The sequence below is a fragment of the Salvelinus namaycush genome, chromosome 2 (genome assembly GCF_016432855.1).
Source record: "Salvelinus namaycush isolate Seneca chromosome 2, SaNama_1.0, whole genome shotgun sequence".
In the NCBI taxonomy this organism is placed as follows: domain Eukaryota; kingdom Metazoa; phylum Chordata; class Actinopteri; order Salmoniformes; family Salmonidae; genus Salvelinus; species Salvelinus namaycush.
The window spans coordinates 73,885,788-73,905,035 of record NC_052308.1 but is presented as its reverse complement, the minus strand read 5'-3'; the positions used below and the strand labels follow the sequence as shown (position 1 = coordinate 73,905,035).

Below are 19,248 nucleotides of genomic sequence, written 5' to 3'. Positions count from 1 at the left end.
TTTTCCTCTCCCTCTCTCCACACAGTCCTCTCCTCAATCTCTTTCTCGCTCTCCACACTCCAGTAGTCTCTCTCTCTCTCCTCCTCCTCCTCCTCTCCTCTCTCTCTCTCCCCTCCTCATCCTCCTTCTCCTCCTCCTCCTCCTCCTCTCCTCTCTCTTTCTCTCCAGTCTCTTGGCCCTGAGTCTGCTCTTCTAATTACAGGACCAAATCAAATTATTACCCTCTTCATCTCTCTCCAAATCTCTCCATCTCTGACAGCAGAGAGGAGAGAAGGATAGAGAGAGAGTGGAGAAGGAAGAGAAGAGTCAGAGTGGAGAAGGAAGAGAGAGGAGGGAGCGAGATGGTGGGAGAGAGACTTTGTTGGGAGAGAGAGAGATGGTAGGAGAGAGACTTTGTTGGGAGAGAGAGAGATGGTGGGAGAGAGACTTTGTTGGGAGAGAGAGAGATGGTAGGAGAGAGATGGTGGGAGAGAGATGGTGGGAGAGAGACTTTGTTGGGAGAGAGAGAGATGGAGGGAGAGAGGTGGTGGGAGAGAGAGAGATGGTGGGAGAGAGACTTTGTTGGGAGAGAGAGAGATGGTGTAAGAGAGAGAGATGGTGGGAGAGAGAGAGATGGTGGGAGAGAGAGAGATGGTGGGAGAGGAGGGAGAGAGAGAGAGGTGGTGGGAGAGAGAGAGATGGTGGGAGAGAGATGGTGGGAGAGAGAGAGATGGTGGGAGAGAGACTTTGTTGGGAGAGAGAGAGATGGTGTAAGAGAGAGAGATGGTGGGAGAGGAGGGAGAGAGAGAGAGGTGGTGGGAGAGAGAGAGATGGTGGGAGAGAGATGGTGGGAGAGAGAGAGATGGTGGGAGAGGAGGGAGAGAGACTTTGTTGGGAGAGAGAGAGATGGTGGGAGAGAGATGGTGGGAGAGAGATGGTAGGAGAGAGACTTTGTTGGGAGAGAGAGAGATGGTGGGAGAGGAGGGAGAGAGACTTTGTTGGGAGAGAGAGAGATGGTGGGAGAGAGATGGTGGGAGAGAGATGGTGGGAGAGAGACTTTGTTGGGAGAGAGAGAGATGGTGGGAGAGAGATGGAGGGAGAGGAGGGAGAGAGAGAGATGGTGGGAGAGAGACTTTGTTGGGAGAGAGAGAGATGGTGGGAGAGAGATGGAGGGAGAGAGGTGGTGGGAGAGAGAGAGATGGTGGGAGAGAGACTTTGTTGGGAGAGAGAGAGATGGTGTGAGAGAGAGAGATTGTGGGAGAGAGAGAGACGGTGGGAGAGGAGGGAGAGAGAGAGAGGTGGTGGGAGAAGAGGGAGAGAGACTTTGTTGGGAGAGAGAGAGATGGTGGGAGAGAGACTTTGTTGGGAGAGAGAGAGATGGTGGGAGAGAGGTGGTGGGAGAGAGAGGAGGGAGAGAGAGAGATGGTGGGAGAGAGACTTTGTTGGGAGAGAGAGAGGTGGTGGGAGAGAGAGGAGGGAGAGAGAGAGATGGTGGGAGAGAGAGAGGTGGTGGGAGAGAGAGGAGGGAGAGAGAAAGAGGAGGGAGAGAGAGGGGGAGAGAGAGAGGTGGTGGGAGAGAGAGGAGGGAGAGAGAGAGATGGAGGGAGAGAGATGGTGGGAGAGAGAGGAGGGAGAGAGAGGAGGGAGAGAGACTTTGTTGGGAGAGAGAGAGATGGTGGGAGAGAGAGAGATGGTGGGAGAGAGAGAGATGGTCGGAGAGAGGTGGTGGGAGAGAGAGGAGGGAGAGAGAGAGACTTTGTTTTCCAGGCCGGTCTGGTTGGCACACATTTACTCTGTGGTGAGCTGTGAAGAGTCTCTCTCCCCCCCTCCCCCTGTCCTCCCTCTCTGACTCTCCCCCCCTCCCCCTGTCCTCCCTCTCTGACTCGCTCCAAGTGAAACAGGTAGGCAAAGAGGCCTTTGTAGTTAACCACCAACAAGTCGTCTAAACTCAAACCACGTCTCTCCATCCACCTGTCCTCTCTCTTTTTCATTCCACCCATAACTTATTCCCTCCTCTTCTCACCCCCCCCACCCCCATCTCACCCCCCCAATCTCACCCCACCCTCCCTCTCACCCCCCCCCCCCCCCCCCCACCCCCCTCTCACCCACCCCCCACCCCCCCTGTCTCACCCCACCCTCCCTCTCACCCCCCCACCCTCTCCTGTTGTGGCTAAAGTCTAGTCTCTGAGCTCATGAGGTTGAGGTTAGCAGCACAGAGAAGGCCAAATGTGCCAGGGACAACACACACACACACACACACACACACACACACACACACACACACACACACACACACACACACACACACACACACACACACACACACACACACACACACACACACACACACACACACACACACACACTCTGCTGACTAGTGGTCTGATCTAGCTCTAGAGGAGTGTGGATTAGTGTGGAGTCTCTGGTTTAGAAATAGCTGTAGCTAATCATACATGCATGGGGAAAAGGAATGAAATGTCCATAAATGTGTGTGTGTGTGTGTGTGTGTGTGTGTGTGTGTGTGTGTGTGTGTGTGTGTGTGTGTGTGTGTGTGTGTGTGTGTGTGTGTGTGTGTGTGTGTGTGTATTACTATCCTTGTGGAAATCCCAAAAGTCCCCACAAGGGTAGAAACACAAGGAAAATTCTCCATAATGGGGACATGAAGACAATAGCTATTTTAGGCTTAGTGGTTAGGTTTAAAGTTACGGTTACAATTACAGTTAGGTTTACGGTTAAGTTTACGGTTAGGTTTACGGTTAGGTTTACGGTTAGGTTTACGGTTAGGTTTACGGTTAGGGGTTAAGGTAAATAGGATCTTGTATGGAAATACATTTTAGGTCCCCACAAGTATAGTAAAACATATGCTTTATATAGTAAAACATATGCTTTGTGTTTGTGTGTGTGTAAGAGAGCTCAGAGTCAAAGACTATCTCACACACACACACACACACACACACACACACACACACACACACACACACACACACACACACACACACACACACACACACACACACACACACACACGCACGCGGAGAGAGAAACTTCTACACTGAGTAGGTAAATGATGAACCCAGACACTTCTGTTTAACTAGCACCAGTTAACCATTACAGACACACACACTAGTGCTGGAGCTGTCTGTGGTGTTACAATTACACTACTGTAATACTGGTGTGGTGTTATGTCCACTGTAATACTGTGGTGACAGTGAAGGGTCACGGCTGTAATGACATACTGTAGTGACAGTGAAGGGTCATGTCTGTAATGACATACTGTGGTGACAGTGAAGGGTCATGTCTGTAATGACATACTGTGGTGACAGTGAAGGGTCATGTCTGTAATAACATACTGTAGTGACAGTGAAGGGTCATGTCTGTAATGACATACTGTATTGACAGTGAAGGGTCATGTCTGTAATGACATACTGTGGTGACAGTGAAGGGTCATGGCTGTAATGACATACTGTAGTGACAGTGAAGGGTCATGTCTGTAATGACATACTGTAGTGACAGTGAAGGGTTATGTCTGTATGGACATACTGTAGTGACAGTGACAGTCATGGCTGTAATGACATACTGTAGTGACAGTGACAGTCATGGCTGTAATGACATACTGATGGTTTAGTTGGTTAGTACTGAGGTCTGTAGCATCGAAAGGGTTGTGCCCCCTTCGTCCCCCACACTCTTCCTCCCCTCTCTTGCTGTTCTCTAAACGCACTCGCCCTCTCCCCCTTCTCTCTCTCGCTCCCTCCCCCCTCTCCCTCTCTCCCCCTTCTCTCCCCTCCCCCTTTATTTACTGCCTTGTGGAATGCCTGTACTTCCGTGAGTGATGTCATCAGTTGCCGTCGTCACGGTAACAAAACAAACCTCCTGGCATATGGCCGGTGGATTCAGTCTTTTCCAGCTCGTTAAAAAAAATGGAGGAAAGAAAGAGAAATGAAGAAAAAAGTATCACTTCTTTATTTGGACTGAACATTTACACTATCAGGAGATGGAGGGATGAGGATACACTGGAGGAAGGAGAGAGAGAGAGAGAGAGAGAGAGAGAGAGAGGGATGAGGATATACTGGAGGAATGAGAGAGAGAGAGAGGGATGAGGATATACTGGAGGAAGGAGAGAGAGAGAGAGAGGGATGAGGATACACTGGAGGAATGAGAGAGAGAGAGAGAGAGAGAGAGGGATGAGGATACACTGGAGGAAGGAGAGAGAGAGAGAGAGAGAGAGAGAGGGATGAGGATATACTGGAGGAAGGAGAGAGAGAGAGTGAAAGGGGGATGAGGATACACTGGAGGAAGGAGAGAGAGAGAGGGGGATGAGGATATACTGGAGGAAGGAGAGAGAGAGAGGGATGAGGATACACTGGAGGAAGGAGAGAGAGAGTGAGAGATGAGGATACACTGGAGGAATGAGAGAGAGAGAGAGAGAGAGAGAGAGGGATGAGGATACACTGGAGGAAGGAGAGAGAGAGAGGGATGAGGATACACTGGAGGAAGGAGAAAGAGAGAGTGGGATGAGGATATACTGGAGAAAGGAGAGAGAGAGAGATGAGGATATACTGGAGAAAGGAGAGAGAGAGAGGGGGATGAGGATACACTGGAGGAAGGAGAGAGAGAGAGGGGGATGAGGATATACTGGAGGAAGGAGAGAGAGAGAGAGGGATGAGGATACACTGGAGGAAGGAGAGAGAGAGAGAGGGATGAGGATATACTGGAGGAAGGAGAAAGAGAGAGAGATGAGGATATACTGGAGGAAGGAGAGAGAGAGAGAGGGATGAGGATACACTGGAGGAAGGAGAGAGAGAGAGAGGGATGAGGATACACTGGAGGAAGGAGAGAGAGAGAGAGGGATGAGGATATACTGGAGGAAGGAGAAAGAGAGAGAGATGAGGACATACTGGAGGAAGGAGAGAGAGAGAGAGGGATGAGGATACACTGGAGAAAGGAGAGAGAGAGAGAGGGGGATGAGGATACACTGGAGGAAGGAGAGAGAGAGAGGGGGATGAGGATATACTGGAGAAAGGAGAGAGAGAGAGGGATGAGGATATACTGGAGAAAGGAGAGAGAGAGAGAGAGAGGGGGGATGAGGATATACTGGAGGAAGGAGAGAGAGAGTGGGATGAGGATACACTGGAGGAAGGAGAAAGAGAGAGGGATGAGGATACACTGGAGGAAGGAGAAAGAGAGAGTGGGATGAGGATATACTGGAGAAAGGAGAGAGAGAGGGATGAGGATATACTGGAGAAAGGAGAGAGAGAGAGAGGGGGATGAGGATACACTGGAGGAAGGAGAGAGAGAGCGAGAGCGAGAGAGAGAGAGAGAGAGGGATGAGGATATACTGGAGGAAGGAGAGAGAGAGAGAGGGATGAAGATACACTGGAGGAAGGAGAGAGAGAGAGAGGGATGAGGATACACTGGAGGAAGGAGAGAGAGAGAGAGAGAGAGAGAGAGAGAGAGAGAGAGAGAGGGGGGGATGAGGATATACTGGAGGAAGGAGAGAGAGAGAGAGGGATGAGGATATACTGGAGGAAGGAGAGAGAGAGAGGGATGAGGATATACTGGAGGAAGGAGCGAGAGAGAGAGGGATGAGGATATACTGGAGGAAGGAGAGAGAGAGAGAGAGGGATGAAGATACACTGGAGGAAGGAGAGAGAGAGAGAGGGATGAGGATACACTGGAGGAAGGAGAGAGAGAGAGAGAGCGAGAGAGAGAGAGAGAGGGATGAGGATATACTGGAGGAAGGAGAGAGAGAGAGAGAGGGATGAAGATACACTGGAGGAAGGAGAGAGAGAGAGCGGGATGAGGATACACTGGAGGAAGGAGAGAGAGAGAGACAGAGAGAGAGAGAGAGAGAGAGAGAGAGAGAGAGAGGGGGGGGATGAGGATATACTGGAGGAAGGAGAGAGAGAGAGAGGGATGAGGATATACTGGAGGAAGGAGAGAGAGAGAGGGATGAGGATATACTGGAGGAAGGAGCGAGAGAGAGAGGGATGAGGATATACTGGAGAAAGGAGAGAGAGAGAGTGAGAGAGAGAGAGAGAGAGAGAGAGAGAGAGAGAGAGAGAGGGGGGATGAGGATATACTGGAGGAAGGAGAGAGAGGGGGGATGAGGATACACTGGAGGAAGGAGAGAGAGACAGAGGGGGGATGAGGATATACTGGAGGAAGGAGAGAGAGAGAGAGAGAGAGAGGGGGGATGAGGATATACTGGAGGAATGAGAGAGAGAGAGTGAGAGAGGGGGGATGAGGATATACTGGAGGAATGAGAGAGAGAGAGAGAGAGGGGGGATGAGGATATACTGGAGGAAGGAGAGAGAGCGAGGGGGGATGAGGATATACTGGAGGAATGAGAGAGAGAGAGTGAGAGAGGGGGGATGAGGATATACTGGAGGAATGAGAGAGAGAGAGTGACAGAGGGGGGATGAGGATATACTGGAGGAATGAGAGAGAGAGTGAGAGAGGGGGGATGAGGATATACTGGAGGAATGAGAGAGAGAGAGAGAGAGGGGGGGATGAGGATATACTGGAGGAAGGAGAGAGAGAGAGAGAGAGAGAGAGAGAGGGGGGATGAGGATATACTGGAGGAAGGAGAGAGAGAGAGAGAGAGGGGGGGGATGAGGATATACTGGAGGAAGGAGAGAGAGGGGGGGGGTGAGGATACACTGGAGAAAGGAGAGAGAGAGAGAGAGAGGGGGGGGGATGAGGATATACTGGAGGAAGGAGAGAGAGAGAGAGAGAGAGAGAGAGGGGGGATGAGGATATACTGGAGGAAGGAGAGAGAGGGGGGGGTGAGGATACACTGGAGAAAGGAGAGAGAGAGAGTGAGAGAGAGGGATGAGGATATACTGGAGGAAGGAGAGAGAGAGTGAGAGAGAGGGATGAGGATATACTGGAGGAAGGAGAGAGAGAGAGTGAGAGAGAGGGATGAGGATATACTGGAGGAAGGAGAGAGAGAGAGTGAGAGAGAGGGATGAGGATATACTGAAGGAAGGGGAGAGAGAGAGTGAGAGAGAGGGATGAGGATATACTGGAGGAAGGAGAGAGAGAGAGAGAGCTTAGAGTGAGAGAAATACTGAAACCAAAATGGAGAGAAAGGGAAAGAGAGAGATAACAAAAGAGGATGAGGAGGAGTGAGGAAGAGGAACATAGGGAGAATGAAGAATAGAGGGAATAGAAGGAGGAAGAGGGATGAGGGAGAGAGAGAGGGGGATGAGGGAGAGAGAAAGAGAGGGATGAGGGAGAGTAGTCCCTATACATGACATCTGTTAGACTTCTGAAGAGACGAGAGGTACTGCCAGATCTAACTACTCTGTAAATACTCTGGTTTATAAGACAACATCTCCTGCTGTGTGTGTGTGTGTGTGTGTGTGTGTGTGTACAGTTGTACTTCTCCTGGGCTGGTCCGGGGGTGTGATAGTTGCGGTGTGGTTGTCCTGGTAACGACACAAAGCAAAACAGTACTGTAGCCAGGAAAATGGAGATGTGTGTGTTTACAGCTACTGTGTGTGTGTGTGTGTGTGTGTGTGTGTGTGTGTGTGTGTGTGTGTGTGTGTGTGTGTGTGTGTGTGTGTGTGTGTGTGTGTGTGTGTGTGTGTGTGTGTGTGTGTGTGTGTGTGTGTGTGTGTGTGTGTGTCAACACCAGAATCACCTCCCCTAGAGATGTGGAATATAATGTTTGTAGAAGTGAAGAATAGACCTCATGTCCTCATCAAACAGCCTTCAGCACCTCCCACTGTGTCTCTTACTGTGTCTCTCAGTCCAGACATTATGAACCGCTGAGCTCAGATCAGACTTTACACACCTCTCTGTCCAGAATACTCCTATTGATTAAACGGGCAAAACTGATCCTAGATCAGTATCCTACTCTGACAGTTCCATAACAGACTAGTGATATTGACCAGGTCAGCTATAGAGCCCTGTGACAGTTCCATAACAGAAGACTAGTGATATTGACCAGGTCAGCTATAGAGCCCTGTGACAGTTCCATAACAGACTAGTGATGTTGACCAGGTCAGCTATAGAGCCCTGTGACAGTTCCATAACAGACTAGTGATGTTGACCAGGTCAGCTATAGAGCCCTGTGACAGTTCCATAACAGACTAGTGATATTGACCAGGTCAGCTATAGAGCCCTGTGACAGTTCCATAACAGAAGACTAGTGATGTTGACCAGGTCAGCTATAGAGCCCTGTGACAGTTCCATAACAGACTAGTGATGTTGACCAGGTCAGCTATAGAGCCCTGTGACAGTTCCATAACAGACTAGTGATATTGACCAGGTCAGCTATAGAGCCCTGTGACAGTTCCATAACAGACTAGTGATATTGACCAGGTCAGCTATAGAGCCCTGTAACAGTTCCATAACAGACTAGTGATATTGACCAGGTCAGCTATAGAGCCCTGTAACAGTTCCATAACAGACTAGTGATATTGACCAGGTCAGCTATAGAGCCCTGTGACAGTTCCATAACAGAAGACTAGTGATATTGACCAGGTCAGCTATAGAGCCCTGTGACAGTTCCATAACAGAAGACTAGTGATATTGACCAGGTCAGCTATAGAGCCCTGTGACAGTTCCATAACAGACTAGTGATATTGACCAGGTCAGCTATAGAGCCCTGTGACAGTTCCATAACAGACTAGTGATATTGACCAGGTCAGCTATAGAGCCCTGTGACAGTTCCATAACAGACTAGTGATATTGACCAGGTCAGCTATAGAGCCCTCTGACAGTCCCATAACAGAAGACTAGTGATATTGACCAGGTCAGCTATAGAGCCCTCTGACAGTTCCATAACAGACTAGTGATATTGACCAGGTCAGCTATAGAGCCCTGTGACAGTTCCATAACAGAAGACTAGTGATATTGACCAGGTCAGCTATAGAGCCCTGTGACAGTTCCATAACAGACTAGTGATATTGACCAGGTCAGCTATAGTGCCCTGTGACAGTTCCATAACAGACCAGTGATATTGACCAGGTCAGCTATAGAGCCCTGTGTCAGTTCCATAACAGACTAGTGATATTGACCAGGTCAGCTATAGAGCCCTGTGACAGTTCCATAACAGACCAGTGATATTGACCAGGTCAGCTATAGAGCCCTGTGTCAGTTCCAGTCAGAATTAGAACTCATTAGAATCACAACTCATTTCATTGTAATTTTATGGCTTCAACGTCTGAGGTGCTGCGATGGATATTCCTCTCCATCGACAGAAATGATATATTTTCTACCGTTTACCGACTTTTCCCGGGAGGACAGCGGGGTTTGCTTGATGAAATGAACGCTCCGGTCCAGTTTGCCTGGACCCCGACCCGACAGTATCCCTCCTCGCCACTGCAGAGCCAATGTCTTCACTCAGTTATCTCTGCGAACGGCCCGCCCCTTATGCAGAGCCAATGTCTTCACTCAGTTATCCCTGCGAACGGCCCGCCCCTTATGCAGAGCCAATGTCTTCACTCAGTTATCCCTGCGAACGACCCGCCCCTTATGCAGAGCCAATGTCTTCACTCAGTTATCCCTGCGAACGGCCCGCCCCTTATGCAGAGCCAATGAAATGGAAACCCGGCCACACGCACTGCAACGTTAATGAACTGGATTAAGTTAATCCTACAGACCTCGGTCTAATGGTCTCTCCTTTTTCTATTAAACTACAGACAACAACGTTAATGAACTGGATTAAGTTAATCCTACAGACCTCGGTCTAATGGTCTCTCCTTTTTCTATTAAACTACAGACAACAACGTTAATGAACTGGATTAAGTTAATCCTACAGACCTCGGTCTAATGGTCTCTCCTTTTTCTATTAAACTACAGACAACAACGTTAATGAACTGGATTAAGTTAATCCTACAGACCTCGGTCTAATGGTCCCTCCTTTTTCTATTAAACTACATACAACATATTATTAGACAGATTACAGGACCGATTTCTGTCATTTCCATAGGCTAAGTAAAGGTCAGGCATATCCAAACAGAAGCCTATGGATTAACATAACTATGTATAGGCCTATATACACCTTATTCCCCCAGGCAGTAGGATTAGCATTACTCTGTATAGGCCTATATACACCTTATTCCCCCCAGGCAGTAGGATTAGCATTACTATGTATAGGCCTATATACACCTTATTCCCCCAGGCAGTAGGATTAGCATTACTCTGTATAGGCCTATATACACCTTATTCCCCCCAGGCAGTAGGATTAGCATTACTATGTATAGGCCTATATACACCTTATTCCCCCAGGCAGTAGGATTAGCATTACTATGTATAGGCCTATATACACCTTATTCCCCCAGGCAGTAGGATTAGCATTACTATGTATAGGCCTATATACACCTTATTCCCCCAGGCAGTAGGATTAACATTACTATGTATAGGCCTATATACACCTTATTCCCCCAGGCAGTAGCCAGATCTGACCTAAATAAATGCCATGCTGCAGTTCACTTCTAAAACCTGAACAGTTCGTTTAAAACACAAGAAGTTTTGTATTCCAGAATAACCCAGAGCCTTGAGAAGAGATTTATCCTAAAAGTGAATGGAGAGAAGGTTCAAACATAAAGGATTTGTGGAGAAAAATAAACTGATAACATACAATGCTCCTTCAGTCAGGCAGCGAGAGGACAGAATGTTCCAGCCTGCCTTCAGAGCTGACCCGCCTTGTAGGCTGCTACCCACCGGTCAAACTCCAAACAACAACATGTGATGGCCGCTGTCTTGGATGGTGAACTTCTAGGCCTTAAGGCACTAACGCTTCCAACACAGCGACAGCAGCTTGACGCGTACGTTGGATAAATCCAGCACCACAGCGACAGCAGCTTGACGCGTACGTTGGATAAATCCAGCACCACAGCGACAGCAGCTTGACGCGTACGTTGGATAAATCCAGCACCACAGCGACAGCAGCTTGATGCGTACGTTGGATAAATCCAGCACCACAGCGACAGCAGCTTGACCCGTACGTTGGATAAATCCAGCACCACAGCGACAGCAGCTTGACGCGTACGTTGGATAAATCCAGCACCACAGCGACAGCAGCTTGACCCGTACGTTGGATAAATCCAGCACCACAGCGACAGCAGCTTGACGCGTACGTTGGATAAATCCAGCACCACAGCGACAGCAGCTTGACCCGTACGTTGGATAAATCCAGCACCACAGCGACAGCAGCTTGACCCGTACGTTGGATAAATCCAGCACCACAGCGACAGCAGCTTGACGCGTACGTTGGATAAATCCAGCACCACAGCGAACGCACTGCAACTGCCTCTGCAACGCTGCAAGGCAAACACAGCGTTTCACTGGAAATGAATGTCATTCTGGTGGACCAAAACGCAACCACACTTTTGCTGTGTTGGAAGCGTAACACCTCTCAAAACGGGCAGCCAGAGAAGGGAGGACGCAGAGGCCAACTTTTAGCCTTGGAACTATTGTTGTTTTGGTCATTTGTCGTGGGGACAACTTACAACGTTGCTCAACGGAGTTCTATGTGACTGTGACGCACTTTGGTCTGGTGCAGCTACTTCCAGTTGAGGGTCACTATGGGTGGAGTATCAGGCTGCCCACCATGTGATGAGGAAACACTTTGGTCTGGTGCAGCTACTTCCAGTTGAGGGTCACTATGGGTGGAGTATCAGGCTGCCCACCATGTGATGAGGAAACACCAAGTATGCAAAACAAGTTCTCAATGTTTGTTATTTGTCTCAATATCTATTAAACACCTGACAATTTCTCCTAAGAATAAATACATTCACAATTCATAGGAAGAAACACGTATTGGACAACTACTACTACTACCACTACTGCCTGTTACTGTTACTACTACTACTATTACTACTACTACTATTACTATTACCTGTTACTGTTACTACTACTACTATTACTACTACTACTACTATTACCTGTTACTGTTACTACTACTACTACTACTATTACTATTACCTGTTACTGTTACTACTACTACTATTACTACTACTACTACTATTACTACTACTACTATTACTATTACCTGTTACTGTTACTACTACTACTATTACTACTACTACTACTACCACTACTGCCTGTTACTGTTACTACTACTACTACTATTACTACTACTACTACTACCACTACTGCCTGTTACTATTACTACTACTACTATTACTACTAGTGTTATTACTATTACTACTACTAGTGTTACTACTGGTGTTACTACTGTTACTACTACTAGTGTTACTACTATTACTACTACTCCTACTACTACTACTACTACTACCTTTACTATTACTACTACTACTACTATTACTACCAGTGTTACTACTGGTGTTACTACTATTACTACTAGTGTTACTACTATTACTACTAGTGTTACTACTATTACTACTAGTGTTACTACTATTACTACTAGTGTTACTACTATTACTACTAGTGTTACTACTATTACTACTAGTGTTACTACTATTACTACTAGTGTTACTACTATTGCTACTAGTGTTACTACTATTACTACTAGTGTTACTACTATTACTACTACCCGTGTTACTACTATTACTACTACTACTACTACATGGTACTGTTACTACTACTACTACTACTACTACATGGTACTGTTACTACTACTAATACATGTTACTGTTACTACTACTATTACTACTACTATTGCTACTACTCCTGTTACTACAACTATTACTATTACTACTGTTACTACTACCATTGCTGCTACTCCTGTTACTACTACTACTATTACTATTACTACTACTACTGTTACTACTACTATTACTACTACTACTGTTACTACTACTGTTACTACTACTAGTACTACTACTATTGCTACTACTACTACTACTATTACTACTACTATTGCTACTACTACTGGTACTACTACTATTACTACTACTATTGCTACTACTACTGGTACTACTACTATTACTACTCCTGTTACTACTACTACCTGTTACTGTTACTACCACTATTACTACACTATTGCTACTACTACTGTTACTACTACTATTACTACTACTACTAATACTACCACTATTGTTACTACTACTGTTACTACTACTGTTACTACTACTATTACTACTACTATTGATGCTACTCCTGTTACTACTACTACTATTACTAATACTAATATTACTACTACTACTGTTACTACCACTATTGCTACTACTATTACTACTACTATTGCTACTGCTATTACTACTACTATTGCTACTACTATTACTACTACTACTACTGTTACTACTACTATTACTACTACTACCTGTTACTGTTACTACTACTACTACTACTGTTACTATTACTACTACTATTGTTACTGCTACTACTAGTAGTAGAGGTACTATTGCTACTATTACTACTATTGCTACTACTACTACTACTAGTAGTATTGCTACTACCCCCCCCCCCCCCCCCCCCCCCATTATAACGTCCTTTCTCTCATTACAAAATTGCTATTACGTTGCTACTGCAACATTGTAACTCACTGCAAATTGGCATCAAAGGCCACAAAGCGCAACAAAAGTATAAACTCAAAACAAAGCGCAACAAAAGTATAAACTCAAAACAAAGCACAACAAAAGTATAAACTTATAAACCAAAAGTATGGAATCAAAACAGTTCGATCACACATGGTACGCAGCATCATCTGGATATTGTGCAACAAAAGTTCAACATTCCCCTTCTGCTACCATGTCTGTCACAGCGACAGCGTCGTTGCGTTTCGGTGCACCAGAATGACATTCATTTCCAATGGAACGCTGCGTTTGCCTTGCAGCATTGCGTTCAGAGGCAGTTGGGGTGCAGTCGTTGGATTTATCGAACTTATGTGTCAAACTGTATGCTGTAAGAGGACTTGACATAAATGGTAGCAGAAGGTGAATGTTGAACATTTGTTGCACACATATCCAGATAATGCTGCATACCAATTCGATCACTGCCTGACGCCTGTGATCGAGGCGTCAGGCAGTCTACAAATACAGTTTGAGGCATACGTTCGAAAAATCGAATTGATGTACCACACAGAACGCATTGGAACTGCCTCTGCTACGCAATGCTGCAAGGCAAACGCAGCATTCAATTGGAAATGAATGTACTTCTGGTGTACCAAAATGCAATAACCCTGTCGATGTGATCGAGGCGTAACTCTTTCCATGACAGCATGCCTGGCAGCCTGCCAGTCTATTCTGGAGTATCATATCTGTAGTGAAACGGTGTGATATCTTCCTCAACACCAGCCAATGGCACACAAACAAACGACCTATACAAACAACTGAATAAGAGTGTTCAGAATTAAAATGTTACGTCACGGGAGATGCCAACTCCCCATCCCTCCTCCACCGGAGGGAAAGTGCCAAGGGGCACACTCGGGGTTACGTCAATTACCGAGCGGTGCGGTGGCATACCTCACACGCCGCTTCCCATCTGGAGTGTCACATGCTAACGTTACAACCACTAGGCTACTTACAGAACGTTAGTTCCCGGTGGGAGGTCCCCCGCCGCTGGTCCCCGCTCCAGACCGATGTTGGTACAATTAACCACGCACGATTCCCGGGACCCCGGTGCAATAACACACGTACAGTTACCGGGACACGGGCTCCCGCAACTCCTACCGCTGCCGCCGTCCCCGTGCGCTGGGCTCCAGCCCCATGCCTCCAGGCAAAAGAGAGTGAAGAGCAGACTGGAAAATAATCCAAACTTGGGGAAAGAGGCGCCATGTTTTCGCTTGGATAAAATCTGTCCATTTCTAAAAGGCATAGCTCACTCACATCGCATCGCCTCTGATGTTGGAAGGGTCCTCGCACTGGGGGGGGGGAACTTGTTTCGTCGCTTTTTAACGGATTTCTTCATGTGAAAACATGCTAAGAGCGCAACTAACTTTTTTAAACCCGTTTTTTTAACCTTCCCCAGGTTTTCGTAGACGTTTCGCCGTTCTCTGTGGTTATAACGGAACTAGCAGCGCTCTTCTTTTTTCAGGAGAAGAAAAGTTCCTTCAACTTCCTTTCTCCCGCCTTGTTTTGTCTGCCGTCACCCGCTGCAGTTCTACTAGTAAACACCGAGCGCACAGATTCCTTCTTGGGCTCCTTGGGAGAAAGATTCTACTTTTTTCTCACGCAATAATGTATTATTATTACACAAGTAATCCGTTTAAGGATTTGGTTATACAATGATGTGTTTTGTACTTGCATATCAACATATCAGCCTTAATCGCACCAGAGATATTTTAGCCTACTCAAAATAACAAAACATTATCATATTTTTTTTATTGAAACAGTCCCCCCCCCCCCCCACACACACACACATCCTCCCCTCTCCCCACCTCCAGTCCGTTCCCTAGATGGGAGGATCTAACAGTCCCCCCCCCACACACACATCCTCCCCTCTCCCCACCTCCAGTCCGTTCCCTAGATGGGAGGATCTAATTGTCCCCCCCCCACACACACATCCTCCCCACCTCCAGTCCGTTCCCTAGATGGGAGGATATAATTGTCCCCCCCCACACACACACATCCTCCCCTCTCCCCACCTCCAGTCCGTTCCCTAGATGGGAGGATCTAATTGTCCCCCCACACACACACATCCTCCCCTCTCCCCACCTCCAGTCCCTAGATGGGAGGATCTAATTGTCCCCCCCCCCCCACACACATCCTCCCCTCTCCCCACCTCCAGTCCAGTCCCTAGATGGGAGGATCTAATTGTGTGTGATGATGATGATGTGATAACACCTTTAAACAGTCCAGCTGTGTTCTTGGCCTTCTAGGAATATAGGAGACAGTCAGCCACTCACCCAGCCAGTCACTCTTTCAGTCAGCCAGTCACTCTTTCAGTCAGCCAGTCACTCATTCACTCAACCAGTCACTCATTCAGCCAGTCAGTCACTCATTCAGTCAGCCAGTCACTCATTCAGTCAGCCAGTCACTCATTCAGCCAGTCAGTCACTCATTCAGTCAGCCAGTCAGTCACTCTTTCAGTCAGCCAGTCACACATTCACTCAGCCAGTCATTCACTCAGCCAGTCAGTCAGTCAGCCAGTCAGTCACTCATTCACTCAGCCAGTCAGTCACTCATTCAGTCAGCCAGTCACTCTTTCAGTCAGCCAGTCAGTCACTCATTCAGTCAGCCAGTCACTATTTCAGTCAGCCAGTCACTCTTTCAGTCAGCCAGTCACCTATTCACTCAACCAGTCACTCATTCAGCCAGTCAGTCACTCATTCAGTCAGCCAGTCACTCATTCAGCCAGTCAGTCAGCCAGTCAGTCATTCAGCCAGTCAGTCACTCATTCACTCAGCCAGTCAGTCACTCTTTCAGTCAGCCAGTCACACATTCACTCAGCCAGTCATTCACTCAGCCAGTCAGTCACTCTTTCAGTCAGTCAGTCAGCCAGTCAGTCACTCATTCACTCAGCCAGTCAGTCACTCATTCAGTCAGCCAGTCACTCTTTCAGTCAGCCAGTCAGTCACTCATTCAGTCAGCCAGTCACTATTTCAGTCAGCCAGTCACTCTTTCAGTCAGCCAGTCACTCAGCCAGTCAGTAAGCCAGTCCACAGTCTGAGCAGGTGTTATAGCTTTATGCAGGTGAGATATTATATTTAACTTACATCCCACTATCTTTTCTCTCAATAAATTAAAATCAAACAATCTCACTAACTCACTTTCATACACGGGTACGTACACACACTCCTCCCTCTCTTCTCCCCCTTTCTCCCATTTCCTGTTCTGCTGCTGGGGCACGCGAGGGGGACGTTCCCGGTGCTGCTTATGTTGGCCCACCCTATCTAACACACACACACACACACACACACACACACACACACACACACACACACACACACACACACACACACACACACACACACACACACACACACACACACCCGGCCCAGCCTGCAGCTCAGCACTCACAGAGCTGCCGCTATAGAGCCTTATACCCAACAACAGCCCAGCCTCCGGCCCGTTCCATCTCCAGCCCGTTCCATATCCAGCCAAACCCACTGAGCCTTCACCCCAGACCACCCCAGACAACAACACACAGTCCTGCCCCAACTACAGAGCCAGACAGAGACACAACTAGAGCCAAAGCGACAGCAAGGTCTGGCACAATACAGGACTGGGCTAAGCTGGATAGGGTTAGGCTTGGCTGGGTTAGGCTTGGCTGGGTTAGACTTGGCTGGGTTAGGCTTGGCTGGGTTAGGCTGAAGTACGTAGACTGGATTGGATTGGTTTAAATGGGTTGGGTGAAGTGGCCTGAACTGGAATTGGTTATGTGAACTGGAATGGGCTTGGGTATGTGCACTGGATTCAACTGGTTTAAATGGGTTAGTTGGAGTGGGCTGGGCTGAGGGAGAGGGTGCTGGGCTGGGCTTCTGTTTGGTTATGGGGAGGGTTTCCTAGTCAGGAAAACAGTACTTACTGCTGGGGCCTCAGACAATGTTATTACAGGACTGTAGGAAGGTTGAGAGAAAGAGAGAGAGAGAGAGAGAGAGAGAGAGAGAGAGAGAGAGAGAGAGAGACAAGAGAGAGAGACAAGAGAGAGAGACAAGAGAGAGAGAGAGAGAGAGAGAGAGAGAGAGAGAGAGAGAGAGAGAGAGAGAGAGAGAGAGAGAGAGAGAGAGAGAGAGAAAGAGAGAGAGAGAGAGAGAGAGAGAGAGAGAGAGAGAGAGAGAGAGAGAAAGAGAGAGAGAGAGAGAGAGAGAGAGGTAGAGTAATTAGTTGTAGCCAAAGGTACAGTAACATAGCAGCTGGACAAAATAATGACTAAAGAAAGACAGATTGAAGTCTGTTTACTCTGTGTTTGCTGCTTCCAAAAGTGATTTAATAAATACACTTAAATAATAAAGCTTTGCAGTCACACACGCGCACAAGCACACGCACGCGCACAAACACTGCTGTCAAAGCTTCAGCCCCTGTCATTACAGTTCCAACATGTCAGTCTTCCTACCTGACTGTGTCAGTCTTCCTACCTGACTGTGTATCAGTCTTCCTACCTGACTGTGTATCAGTCTTCCTACCTGACTGTATCAGTCTTCCTACCCGACTGTGTATCAGTCTTCCTACCTGACTGTGTATCAGTCTTCCTACCTGACTGTATCAGTCTTCCTACCTGACTGTATCAGTCTTCCTACCTGACTGTGTATCAGTCTTCCTACCTGACTGTGTATCAGTCTTCCTACCTGACTGTATCAGTCTTCCTACCTGACTGTGTATCAGTCTTCCTACCTGACTGTGTATCAGTCTTCCTACCTGACTATGTGTGTGTCAGTCTTCCTACCTGACTGTGTGTGTGTCAGTCTTCCTACCTGACTGTGTGTGTGTCAGTCTTCCTACCTGACTGTGTGTCAGTCTTCCTACCTGACTGTGTATCAGTCTTCCTACCTGACTGTGTGTGTGTCAGTCTTTCTACCTGACTGTGTGTCAGTCTTCCTACCTGACTGTGTCAGTCTTCCTACCTGACTGTATCAGTCTTCCTACCTGACTGTGTGTGTGTCAGTCTTCCTAACTGACTATGTGTCAGTCGTTCTACCTGACTGTGTCAGTCTTCCTACCTGACTATGTGTCAGTCTTCCTACCTGACTGTGTGTGTGTCAGTCTTCCTACCTGACTGTGTCAGTCTTCCTACCTGACTGTGTGTGTATCAGTCTTCCTACCTGACTGTATCAGTCTTCCTACCTGACTATGTGTCAGTCTTCCTACCTGACTGTGTATCAGTCTTCCTACCTGACTGTGTGTGTATCAGTCTTCCTACCTGACTGTGTGTCGGGTCTTCCTACCTGACTGTGTGTGTATCAGTCTTCCTACCTGACTGTGTGTCAGTCTTCCTACCTGACTGTGTGTGTGTCAGTCTTTCTACCTGACTGTGTGTCAGTCTTCCTACCTGACTGTGTATCAGTCTTCCTACCTGACTGTGTATCAGTATTCCTACCCGACTGTGTATCAGTCTTCCTACCTGACTGTGTGTCAGTCTTCCTACCTGACTGTGTGTGTGTCAGTCTTTCTACCTGACTGTGTGTCGGGTCTTCCTACCTGACTGTGTATCAGTCTTCCTACCCGACTGTGTATCAGTCTTCCTACCTGACTGTGTGTGTGTCAGTCTTCCTACCTGACTGTGTATCAGTCTTCCTACCTGACTGTGTATCAGTCTTCCTACCCGACTGTGTGTGTGTCAGTCTTCCTACCTGACTGTGTCAGTCTTCCTACCTGACTGTGTGTGTGTCAGTCTTCCTACCTGACTGTGTGTCAGTCTTCCTACCTGACTGTGTGTGTGTCAGTCTTCCTACCTGACTATGTGTCAGTCTTCCTA

At 47.5% G+C, this 19,248-nt stretch overlaps 1 protein-coding gene across 1 annotated transcript in view; it reads right to left on the bottom strand.

Annotated features, from left to right (window-relative positions):
• The window catches only part of LOC120018250 (polycystin-1-like), a 35,631-nt gene extending 20,750 nt beyond the window's left edge, over nt 1-14,881 (bottom strand). The window contains exon 1 of the mRNA XM_038961350.1: nt 14,420-14,881. Coding sequence (XP_038817278.1) covers nt 14,420-14,709 — 290 coding nt within the window. The 5' untranslated portion in view covers nt 14,710-14,881. The remainder of the gene's footprint in view (nt 1-14,419) is intronic.
• Nucleotides 14,882-19,248: the final 4,367 nt, after the last annotated feature.